This window comes from Carassius carassius, chromosome 1 (genome assembly GCF_963082965.1).
Source record: "Carassius carassius chromosome 1, fCarCar2.1, whole genome shotgun sequence".
Taxonomy (NCBI): Eukaryota; Metazoa; Chordata; class Actinopteri; order Cypriniformes; family Cyprinidae; genus Carassius; species Carassius carassius.
This window is the reverse complement of record NC_081755.1, coordinates 15,496,997-15,510,491: the sequence shown is the minus strand read 5'-3', so window position 1 is coordinate 15,510,491 and position 13,495 is coordinate 15,496,997. Positions and strand designations below refer to the sequence as shown.

General features: G+C 36.2%; 1 protein-coding gene across 1 annotated transcript in view; it reads right to left on the bottom strand.

Annotated features, from left to right (window-relative positions):
* Positions 1-13,495, bottom strand: part of LOC132148884 (gastrula zinc finger protein XlCGF57.1-like) — a 62,866-nt gene that overhangs the window by 47,411 nt on the left and 1,960 nt on the right. The window contains exon 2 of the mRNA XM_059557690.1: positions 7,086-7,210. Within this exon, the coding sequence (XP_059413673.1) occupies positions 7,086-7,170 (85 nt within the window). The 5' untranslated portion in view covers positions 7,171-7,210. The remainder of the gene's footprint in view (positions 1-7,085; positions 7,211-13,495) is intronic.

The following is a 13,495-nucleotide window of genomic DNA, read 5'->3' as shown; positions in this document are numbered from 1 at the left end:
GTCATCTGATCCTGACAGCATGCTCCTGGGCTCTTCTAGCCAAAATGACAAAGATGGAGAGGTTGATGTGGTCGGTGATGACAATGAAAGTGTGAGCTCTGAGTCGGCAACGACCACCCCCAGCTGTATATAAAATTTTTTTTTTAAAGACTCACAACTGGCTAGATGATCGCTTTTTGGCCAGTCTTGATCGTTCCTACCCTGGGAGTCTTCCGCTTCTCCCAGATCTCCACTCAGAGATATCTAAACTCTAAACCATATTCCTTTTGCTTGCATCCTTTTCAGCATGTTATGCTTATTTAGAGGGTGTGGCTGAGCGCGGATACGTGAGGATGCCCCCTGTTAAGGAGATGTTTATGAGGTATCTCATAAACATCTCAAGTAGTGCTTCAAGAGCACTTTGCACTTGAATGGCAGGACATATGTGGCAGGAGGTCAGGCTGGTGGTGCTTTGCACACCATGCTAGTGTTACAAACCTATCAGGGCTGACCCACTTAAGAATTTGTATAAGAGCAGAGGTTTGTCGCCTGGGGTGGAAGAGCTGCGCCGCATTACAGATTTGGCTCTCCATGCCACCAAGCAAACTGCTGCTTCCATTGGGCATTTAATGGTGGCAATAGTGACTAAGGAAAGACATCTGTGGATAAACCTCAAGGCTATCGGGAAGGAAGAAAAGACTTTCTCCATGAAGCTCTGCTTTTGCTGAGCAGGCTAACTTTTCGTCGAGGCTGTTGCGGAGAAGTTAAGGGAGATGAAAGCACAATCCGCTGATTTTAGGAAATGCCTTCTCGGCACTCCAAATGCCCTCTAAGAGGAATGATCAGTCTAGAGCTGAGGCTCATAGACATCTTAGAGTTGGAAAGGGAAGCCTTGCTGTTAACAAAATCTAGACAAGACACGCAGTCATCTACAGCATTTCCTTGGTTACCACTGTAAACAAAGAAGTGCTGCACTTATAAACTCTAAAGGGATCATATGATGAAATTAAAATTTTTCCTTTCTCTTTTGAGTGTTACAAGCTCTTGGTACATAAAGAAGATCTGTAAAGTTGCAAAGACTAAAATTACAATGCAAAGAGATAATCTTTATAAAAAAAGTCAACCACGCTGTAGCAGAAATGACTCGAACCAGACAAATTAAAGAGTCGATCAGGGCTGTGTTTGAAACACGAGCCGAATTCCTCAGGAAGTCATAAATCAGTTCTAGTGCCACAAGTCCCAAGCAAGATGACCAACCAACTTTTTCACAGAACAGCTTTCAACATTTACACCACTAGAACAATTATTGAGAATTTCAATTCGGACAAGAGATTGTCAAATTTGTTGTTCGTATTTGATAGGCAACGCTGGACATCACGTGTAAACCCATGAGAGTACTACACAAGATCCATTGACTTCCCCCCACCTAGTAGAAATTCCTAAAGGGGGGGGGGGGGCCTTTGAACCTCTGGTCTCCACAGAAATCTTTGTCAGATAATGACACAGAAACTGTTTTTTCTACATATATATGGACCAAAATGAACTCAAAAGGACTTATAAATGAATATCAGTCCATCGCTTCACTCCATATTCATTTATGTATAACCCACACATTTGACTATCATGTTATAATCACTTATTGTGTATGTCTTTTAATAACTATAGGATAGCTTAAAGATACATATCCATTTCTAGTATCTATGTAATCGAATCTGCTTGCTTGAAATAGTCCTGACCATCAGTTATTTGTCAAATGTATCATATTCTTGTTATAGGAATCATGTCCAAAATTAGACCCTGCAAGAGCGGGAAAATTCGGACCACATGCTTGTTAAGATAAAATATGATTTATGATACACCCGAGCCAAGACAATATCTGATTGGTCAAGACAACATTTGAGGTGTGGCCAACAGGCCAGTTTAAATACTCAGGACACCATAAAATCTGGCTTTTAGTCTCTAGCTTTGCTTCTGCTACTAGTCATGCCTGCTTTTAATCTTTAGCTATGCTTCTGCTATTAGTCATGTCTGCTTTAAGTTTTAGCTGTGCTTTTGCTATCAGTCATGCCTGCTTTTAGCTTTAAGCTTTGCTTCTTAGCTTTAGCTTTTAGCCATGCTGTTTGTCATCACTGTTCTTTGAGCGCGGTTCCAGCGTACTTCAGCCTGCACGCCTGCTGCTACTCAGCCACGATGAGAAGAAACACAATCTAGTCTTGTCAAACTTTACTTCTTTTCTTTTCTTTTTGAGAGTTTCGTGTTCTGAGTTAAGTTTTGTAACGTCGAGTCTCCGACATCTGACCTCGGGTGCCCGTTGAACTTCAACCAGCCACACAACTCCATTTTCAGCCAACACCCAACCACGGGCTTCCCAAGACGTCACTTCAGCGAACTTTCTACTGAACTTCCAGCCATTCAGCGACATCGGAAACCAAGGCAATGTACCCTCAGACATTTGTACTGGTGTATCTAATATAATTTTAACCTCATTGAGGAACTCAATGCAAGCGTTAATTAAGTGATTGATGGTTGTTCATGTCTATGCAATTTCACGTATTGCTGTAAACTTGGGATTCCATATTTCCATTCTCTTAAACTCATCTTTCCCTAACTTTCGATCTTCCTGCAACTTGTGTGAATATGTGTGTGCGTGCGTTTATGTGTTAGATTAGTTTATATGTCTTAGATTTATCTAATAAAGCCTTATTCATATTGAAAAGAGAAGTGTCTTGTGTTTTGTGCTTACAAGTTAATGTCTTAAACTGCCGATCTTGTTACTGTGCTAATTGATAGTGTTTTCACTATACTTTGGATATTAATATCCAGCGCAGATTTGATGTTAAACGGCTCGTTCAGTGAATCGCAGGGCGTCTCAGTGATCAGCCGTGAAACAGTGATTCTGTTCAAATTCCCTTTAAAATCTTAAATGATTCCCTTTGAGCTAAATTGACCTGTTTCCCTTACAACGCCTACCTAAAATGGCTCATTCTAACATGTCCCCACATGTCTACATCACAGTGTGGGAAGATTTGCATAACGCCACCCAAATGTTTACACGAAAAAATATATGTAACTTTCATTCTAGCTGTTGTCGCCGCTGCCACCATGTTCTGGAGACGATGTGCGTTTCATTGTGAAAGCGAAACTACTTTGTTTGGTCAATAGAGGACACAACTAGAAATCTGTGCTTAAGCTGTATTTACAACACTGTTCTGGAACAGTTCAACCCAAATATTCAGATGTGTGCAGCGCAATCTACCGAGGACGAGGACCGTTTCCTGGGAGAGTAGCCTACTCTACAGTATCTGTTTATATAAAGTTGGAAAATTCCAACTTTGCAAGGACAGTCTGGTGCTTCTGACTCTGTATATTTGTTTTAATAGAACAATTTAAACAGTTAAACAGTTTTAAAGAATTTGCCGCATATGATCCAAACACGAGTTTTGAGCAGTGTAGAGTAGTGCTTGTTATTTGCCATTTCTCATTCACAAATGGTTTTATGTTTACATGCGATACGCAACATGTAAAAGGACAGTATAAGTCATTATAATCAGTAATTATGTCCCCACTGGATGCAACAATATGCCTTGTCTATAATGGTTTTATTGTTTTTGTCTTGTCCCAGAATACGCCATTATAGTATGGTAAGTGGTGTAACATTTATGTTACACGGTTGAGGAATTCATCCAATCATAATGCACTGAATAGCTGGCCAAAGAGTGTACACCTTGCTTTTCAGAATGATGAGCTTTGTAAAATTCAACGTGTTTCAGAAAGGTGGGGCACAGGGGCGCCCCCAAGGGGTGGCCAGGGGTGGCCACGGCCACCACTGAATAAACTCTGGCCACCCCTGTGGCCACCCCTAGGATGATTTTCAGTGTGTAACCTACTATAAATTTAAATGCAGAATGTAAATTCGTAATAGTTTAAGAAGTGGGGGAAAAAATAAATAAAAATGCAGCACATGCTGCAGCCACCAAAAAAGATCGCAGATTGGCAGCACCGGAGTAGTCCTCCCCCCGTCGCCCTCCCGTCCAAACAAATCACAGAGTGTGCACATACGTCTAGATGGTCTAGACTGGTTCGCATACGCATTTGTAGTGCATTCTTTCACTGGAAATTTAGAATTATCACATTTTTCAAGATATGGGGCAGAAAATTTACAGATCTATATAGTTTATATAATTTCATATAGTTATTATCACACGAAGAGTTAAAATTTTCTCTAAAAGTCAGCATAATTACAAGTGTGACATTGCTTTTATACAACAGTTCAAACAAATATCATTCCAAACACAGCCACTGTTTTGCGTCTCTGAGCAACATGACAGTGATTCGTTCCTGAATAAATCAACCGTTTAAATGATTCGGTTCAATCACAATGACTCACTTATTAACAGTGACTCACTGCCACCTACTGCTGGTTTTAATTTCATATTTACGGTACCTTCTTATTTTTTAAATAATTTCGAACATCAGTTTTCAATGTTTTATTTTTAAAATGTCAGAACATTATTTATTAATTTATAACTGCAGGCTAAAGTTACCATGTCCCACAGAGCTGCATTAAACAGTGTGTAGAAACATCTTCAGATGCAGCTTCTGTTTTATCTACATTGCAAAGATCATTTTTGTTGATACTGATTGCATTTGCTTGGTAACAGCCCAAATGCAAGTATTTGACCTAAAAGATGGTGCACACTTCTAGAAAAAATGGCGTAAAGGTAAAAATAAAAAATTCAGGAGGCATCTGTCAGCACAATTAGAAATAAGATATCAGCACAATAGTAGTGACATTATTGTCTATTTATCGTTATCGATAAAATCCCATAAATACCAGGGATACCATTTTTTTTGTCAATATTGGAAACCCTTAATTATTTTCTCTTTATTTTGGTGTGCCACCCCAAGATTTACTGTGGCCTCATTTGGCCACCCCTGTTAAAATTTTCTGGGGGCGGCACTGGTGGGGCATAAAGTAGCAACAATAATGTACATTATGTGGAAAATAATGTTTTTTGAACCTTAAACCACATTTTATTACACCAAATATACAAAATAATGTTCTTTGTAGCAACGTCATATTACCCCCTTAATATGGATTATACAGAGGTAAGATAAAAAAAAAAATACCATCTTGACATTTTTAAGGACAGTCAGTTCACTTCAGAGATACAGTCACATAAACTCCACCCACAAATGTATCACGACTCATATAATATCTCAACTGAATTGAACAGTCACATATTTATATTGGTTTTCAACCAGCTCGCTACATCACTGGCATCGTTACATCTCTATTTACTACTGACGCTTCATGATCTAGGGTTGGGTACCGAAACCTATGGAACTGGTATGCACTGAACAGAATCAGAACGCAGATTTCGGTGTCTCATTTTGGTGCCTCTTAAATGCCTGAGCAATCGATTTAAATATGTGTCCTGGTTCTCCGAAATGTACACACGAGCATGGGCATTGCTAGGCATTTTTTAGCGGGGCTATAGCATTTAATTCCATAAAGTGTACACGAATTCGCGATCGCCTCCGAGTCAGTCCACTCAAATTTCATATGGAAACAGTGGCAGACCAGTCTCCCTCCCCATCTTTCAGCCAGCTCTTCAATCCTGCTGACCGAGGTGGAGCAGCGTGAGCGAACTCAAACAGAAACAGAGAACACAAGGTGTCTTTATAGACTGTTAGAATATCTGTATCTGTGCAGTTCTTTGTCATAAATAAGAGTTTACAAAAGGTTACGAGGGAGCAATCTGTTTCTCCACTGCGTTCACCGATCATCACACCACAGTTTCCTCCAGCGAAAATCTAGCCCTTAACATATGAATGCATACTTTACACTTATTTAAATATACCTAATTTAATTATACATACACTTGTGTGCAAAAGTCTTGCCATTGCCATTAATTTTAATAATCATCTAGTGAGAATTTTTGAATGCACAAGCAGTCTGAAAACAGCTGGTGCTTCACACAGTGATCTGCTTGCGCATTCAAAAATCTCACTAGATTATTTAAATTAATGGCCAATTTATTGTTTGGAAATGTAAACTGATTTTCTACTGACATACTACAGCAAAATATATAAATAACTGGCTTAAAACCCTTTTCTGGGGTGAAAATACTAATGTGCCTAAGACTTTTGCACAGTACTGTACTTTACAAATGAAATTGTTGCTACTTTATAAATAATGAGCATACAGTCATTAACAGAACTGATTAAAGACAGTGACAGACAGCACTCATTTTAAATAAATATCAGAGTGATTGACAGAGATACAGTAGAAACATTATGTGTGGTTTTCAATTAAACAATGACCCAGATCATGAAATACATTTATTAGTAGTATTTATTATTCCATTTATGCTTAGAGTAAGTGAAACTTGGGAAATGAGAGCATCCAAGGAGTGAGTTGATTGGATTTATTTTAAATATTTTGTAACGTTCTTTAATGTTATCCAAAGTTTTTTTGTGGCTCTTTTTTTTTTTTTTTTTATAAGTATCGGTTCAGGCACCGGTACCATTTTTAAAGTATCGAAATGGCACCGGTATCGTAAAAAACCCAAATGATATCCAACCCTAAATATAGCACCAAAAGATGATGGTAATGCACTGGTTTAGTATATGACCTTGTAAGAAGACATTACGCTGCTTCAATCTATTGCAGGTTCAGTCTATTAATGGAAAAGCTACATTCTTTTAAAAGTAGGCGAGATACTGGATAAGATGCTGAAACGTTACTTGTAGCTAGCTGGTGCCCAACACTGAAATTAACTTTAAACATTATTTATGTTAAGGGACATTAATGTTAGTAAAGCACGTTCAAGGAGAAGTAGGAAAAAAAAATTACAAACACATGTAATAACTCACATTTCACATTATGTAAAATAAAGTGAGTGTTACAAATTGTTGCATAATTAAGTTTCAGAAATGTAGGGTTTTCATTGTTTTTAATTCAGAAATAGATTTGAGGGTCTAATAACTCTTTTGTTCAGACTACTTCTGTACAAGTTTTTTTTTTCTTTTTTTTTTAGCTGGACATTTTTGTGAGATTTTAGATCAAATGAGTGAGTTCAGCTTTGAGAATGAAAACCAACCTGTTTGTTTCTCAGTATCTTCATGTTTGTCACCAAATGTTTCGTCAATCTTCTGGTCTTCACGCTGCTCGCTATTAAAGGCCATCTTTATAATGGTGTGTCACGTGGATCTCAGTTGAGTTTTTCTGTTTAAGATGAGAATAAATAACAGTAGAAAAATAAGTCCAAACTAAATCTCTATCTGCGTCTCAATCAGCTCCCTAGTTCAGTAGTTTATCCGTAAACTGGTGAGGGAGTTAGTCAAAGCGAGAGATAATGGACTTAAATTCTTAAACTTTACTATCCATAAATTTTATAGAATCCATATATTAATGATATATATATATATATATATATATATATATATATATATATATATATATATATATATATATATATATATATATATATTTTTTTTTTTTTTTTTTTATTTAAGTTAAATCTTGATCAAAAAGAGATACAGCTTTATCAGGTAGGATTATTAATGTTTGTTTCATAGAAGTTGATAAATCTTTAGTTTAAATACACTCCTTATACATCTCAAATAATGCATTTTCAATTATATCCCAGATCAAACTTCACTGAAAGATCATCTGTACCTGGCGACTTATTTAAAAAAAAATATTAATAATTTAAATGGATAACGGTAACCATCTCACGTTTCCTTAGTTCTTCATTACAAAGGTCTAGAAATTGAGTTGAAATTGGTGGGACAAATTTTTACCTGACTCAAACATATTAGAACATTTATCTATTTGAAATACAGATTTATATAATTCTTAGTAAAAAAGATTCAATATAATTTGAAATTCATTTTGGATTTGAAGTAATTACATCATTACATTTTGAGAGACAAGGTCATTTGTCTTTTATAGTTTCGTTTTTCTGGTGGAAAGAAAAAACTAAATTTTCTAACCACTTAGCTCTTGAACAAATGTATGTGCCTTTTGCTGTATCAATGTATATTTGAACATTTTGAGTTTTACTACCTTCTGTAAGTTTTCCATTACTCCTGTATTTTTGTTATTATTAATAATGCTTGACCAACAAATACAAGGGTATACAAAAAAAACATTACATTAACTATACATGTATACAGGTGCATCTCAATAAATTAGAAAGTCGTGGAAAAGAACAGTGGCCTTCAGCTCATCTGCATTGTTTAGTCTCTTTTTTTCTCATCTTCCTCTTGACAATAGCCCATAGATTCTCTCTGGGGATCAGGTCTGGTGAGTTTGCTGGGAAGTCAAGCACACCAACACCATGGTCATTTAACCAACTTTTGGTGCTTTTGGCAGTTTGGGCAGGTGCCAAATCCTGCTGGAAAATGAAATCAGCATCTTTAAATAGCTGGTCAGCAGAAGGAAGCATGAAGTGCTCCAAAATTTATTGGTAAACGGGTGCAGTGACTTTGGTTTTTACTGGACTTCAAGCTACTTGAGCTATGAGCTTCTTCACCCTTCCTCCAGACTCTATGACCTTGTTTTCCAAATGAAATACAAAACTTGCTCTCATCTGAAAAGAGGACTTTGGACCAATGGCTTCTTCTCCTTAGCCCAGGTAAGATGCCTCTGACGTCGTCTGTGGTTCAGCAAATTCCTTGACACGTCTGTGTGTGGTGGCTTTTGATGCCTTGACCCCAGCCTCAGTCCATTCCTTGTGAAGTTCACTCAAATTCTTGAATAGATTTTGCTTGACAATCCTCATAAGTCTGTGGTTCTCTCAGTTGGTTGTGCATATTTTTCTTCCACACTTTTTCCTTCCACTCAACTCTGTTCACATGCTTGGATACAGCACTCCTGAACAGCCAGCTTCTTTGGTAATGAATGTTTGTGGCTTACCCTCCTTGTGAAGGGTGTCAATGATTGTCTTCTGGACAACTGTCAGATCAGCAGTCTTCCCCATTATTGTGTAGCCTAGTGAACCAAACTCAGAGACCATTTTGAAGGCTCTATAAACCTTTGCAGGTTTTTTGAGTTGATAAGCTGATTGGTATGTCACCATATTCTAATTTGTTGAGATTGAATTGAGTTGAATTACTGAAATAAATTAACTTTTCCACAACATTCTAATTTATTGAAATGCACCTATAGATAAAACCAACAAATAAAGTAAAATAAAGAAAGGCCTTGTTAATCACAGTAACTTAAATATACCAAATAAATACATTCTCCGCTTTTTTGTTTGTACCCTCCTTAACGGTGCTTCTATAGAGATCTAATTCCTTAAGAACTACAGAAAAAAAAGAGGTTTCTGGTTGCTGAATTTACAATGATGAGTATTAGGGATGTAAACAATTAATCGATTATCTGTTAATTGTCATTAAGATAAACTTTAAAAGTACATTAAAATAGAAACAATACAAAAGTAATTCAACATGAAAAGTAATAGAATTGTAGTAACTAAGTCATTTCATCAGATAAATGTGCTTTGAGGGCTCCGGGACACAGGACAGATAAACTATTCATTCATACAACTTGTTAATTAATTCCTACGACTTATTAATTTGTGGCAATTAGGGATGGCTCGATACCACAATTTTGGCTTCGGTACGATACCAGAATCTAATACCTCGGTATCGATACTAAATCGATACCACAGGTGACCAATAACCAGCCTCAAAAGTTAAATGAATTTAAACAATTGTATATAAAAAAAAACACTGCTTGAAACTCTGCTGCACCAAATGTACAAACCAAAAAAGCAAAAATTAGTATATTTAAATAATAATTACTGATTCATCTAGATTATTAAATGTTATAATATTGTTAGGTCAGGTTACCTAATGAATCTTTACAAATGTAGCTTACTTGTAAAGTTTTATTCTAACATTAATATTAGTGTAATGGCTTTACAACATGCAGACGGATGTAGATGCATAACAAATGTCTTTCTTTATTACTTGAGCTCCATTAAACATGATCTCAAACTTCTTGTGCCCTCTTCTTGTTCACATGTTCACACAAAGCCATACGTTATGGATCGCATACAACTACAATCCACTTTGCGAGCTACTCTGCCGTGCGCTCAAAAACTGTGCTTCCCAATTACCAACACACACACTTGTTGCTCAGGTGCTCTAATTAAACATAACCACAGCACCACCCAGTGGACAAAACCTTAACCATTCCCAAAATGGCTCTTACAATTAGTGATATTCATATTACTACTATTACTCTCTCTCTCTGTCAGCTGATTCCTCTAGAGGTTGCCACAGCGGCAGTAATAGCAATATGCCATTTATTTTAATATCACTAATAGTAAAATTGATATTACTAATCTCTTTATTCATTCAAATTCAATTAATATATTAATGTTTGAAAGTGCAAAAATTATAACACCTAAACTTCATTAATTTGTAAGCACATTTGAGCTTTCGTGTTTACCGTATCTTATAAGTAGTCTATATGTGCTGATCAGTGTTGTGAATAAAAGTTTAAATTAAATCAGTTGAATGATGGACTTATCTGTCGATCTCTGAACTCCTTGAATAAGTCAGGATGAGCTAGAGACAAATGATTTGAAGTGTTGCCTGTTGCTACACATGATTTCAAACAGCGTTTGCATAGTGGGGCATTCACGTCTGTAGCTTTACCTTTTTCAATACCTCTGTAGGCAAAGTAATGCCATATTTCACTCCTACTGCCTTCTTTATTAATTGCGGGCGTGTAGAATTAGGTTGATCAGCTCGATCCATCTTGTTTCTCTGTTGTCACTTTTTGCCGGTTTTAAGTGACCCGTGTCTGTTTGGGTAGTGCACTGCAGCGCATCAAATACCGAATTGAGCAAAATTATGATATTGTACTGTTTGAAATATAATATATACCGGTATTTTTGCAGTACCTGTATACCGCGCATCCCTAGTGGCAATTGTCCATGTTTCATTAATTTTGTTACCTAAATAACCCATGATTTAACTGAAATAATGGAACAAATTAATAAATAGAACGAACTCTTAATTCATTAAATCTTTCATTTCCCTTCCCATGTTTACCACACACAGTAAGAGATGCGATTAAATGTGAAAGATTATAAAAGAAACCGGCAAACCAGAACAAATCCACATAAATGAAGGCTATATCACGAACGGCATCCAGAGGCAAGGTCACAATCTAACATTTCCCTAACCCTATAAGAGCGCAACTCTTCTGTTTTTATTGTGAGTTTGCACAAATGAGAGTAAACACTTTTGCACAAAGGTTTTTTAATTATTTTTATGTCTCAGCTGTTTCGATCGCTGGAGCACACGTATATTCTAGCGATTCAAACTTACACCGCAGTCTGTTATTATCAAAATAAAATACAGTAAACTAAACATTTAAAAGGTTACACTGATCAGTTTAAATAGACCGTAGTATCAGTCCTCTCTGCTGTTCCAAGCACATCGAAAACTACTTGCACATTTGCTACTTGCAGTTCACATGATAAATAATAGTTTAACATTTAAAAACATTGCGAATATGGAAATATTTGGATTTGTGCCGAATGAGACATGAGCAGTAATTTTCATCCAAATAAATCTAGTCAAAGCCGCGCTTGCTCATCCTCATCTGCATGCACGCACTGTCACTAGGGCTGTGAATCTTTGGGAAGGCAGCGATTCGATTCGATTCACGATTCATAGGTTTCGATTCGATTCAAGAACGATTTTTGCAAATTTAGAATGATTCAATTCACAATTAAATTCTAATAGATTCTGCATTCTTTAAGTGCATTCACAGGATTATTTAAATGCTTCTACTTAATTCTTTAAATGCTTAGTCGGAGGGGAATTAAAGCAGCATTTATGGTTAGAGAACCATAGGTTAAAAAAATAAAAAATAAATAAAACCTTTTGTCCATTGTTAAATGCTAGTTTAATGATGTGACATGGCATACATAAAAAGTTATGTAAGCCAAGATTTAAAAAAAGAGCTTTAAGAGTATTATGTATAAGCTAAAATTTTGTCACATCAGGGTAGTAGCCATCATTTCAGAAGTGACAGCAATGTCAAATACAATCATTTTATGTATGTAGCCTATATATTATCATCATTATTATTTTATTTAATTTTTTTTGCAAGGAATTCTTTTTTTTTAATTACTTTTAATTAGCTGTGAGAAATCAAATACACTGCTGGACAATAATCAATTATTTGTAATCGATAATTTTTTCTAATGGCAATTTTATGATTGTTTTATATACTAGGCTAAATTTAATTAACAATTATTTAAATTTTCTGCACAGAATTAGGTAGAAAATATACTTTATAGTTTCTGTACTGTAATAAATGATATGTCAATTAGCACTGCATCATTCATAATTTTTATTTACTGTGGGAGTTTTTTTTTTACGTTTCATCAGTTCATTCTGATTTTATTCAGTTTAACTGCAGATAAAGCCTGGCACGTCTATGAGAGCGAGATCAAATGCTAAAGTAGGTATTTAACTTTTCCTCTCCATCATCGAATGATGATTCTGAGAGAAAACGCGCCAGATGTCTGTTTGCTAAAGCAACGAACTTTTTTTAAGGTCGTCATTAATACTGTTATTTTAACAGTTTGCTTTGTTCATTCGGTTCATAAGCATTGTTAAAACACATTTATCATTCAATGGAACTGTACATATGATTTAGACACATTTCTGCTCCGTCCATGCAATAAATACAGCTTTCGACTGCTCAGGTAACACCGTGGGTAAGATGCAGAGAGCCATTGAAAAACTACAGAAAAGTAAATCTACTTCACTTTAGTATTACTGGCCACAAGTCCTAAAGATCGCACGTCAGCTGCGTCTGAGACGAACAGATCATGAGCGCAATCCTGTGACAGTCTCAGGTGGTAATAGTGGAGCGTGTGAAGGACATATAAGAGGCACGAACACTGTTCAAGGTCTCCATTAATTAGTGTGTGTAGTAATTTAATGTGTAAATATTTTGAAAGCATTGAATCGCTATAAAAATCGTGATTAAGTCGATTCTTAGCGTTTTGAATCGATTACTGTCCGAGATCGATGCATATGAATCGTCAGGGTTTGTAATCAATGCATCGAGAAAACGAGTGAATCGTTACACCCCTAACTGTCACGCTGCACTAGATGCCAGATTTTTAAAAACAAATAGGCCTTACGGAACCACTGATCTATAATATATAGATCAGTGAACGGAACGCAAACATTCAAAATCTGACGTTTTCTAGAACAGAATCTAGCAGGATCAAACGCACGACAAAGTTATGTTTGGTATCATTTTATTTTAAATGCCATGTCAGTTGAAAACATTGCAGTTGTGTTTTAAAATACAACAACCAGAAAGCACCACAAAAAGATGCAACGTTCAGCGTTCTCCGTGCCAAAAAACAATCAACAAAGTAAAATGATCTCAAACGTATGGCGCGTTCTCTTCATTTTATGAAATGATCATAATCACATCTATTCATTTTATAATCCTGCT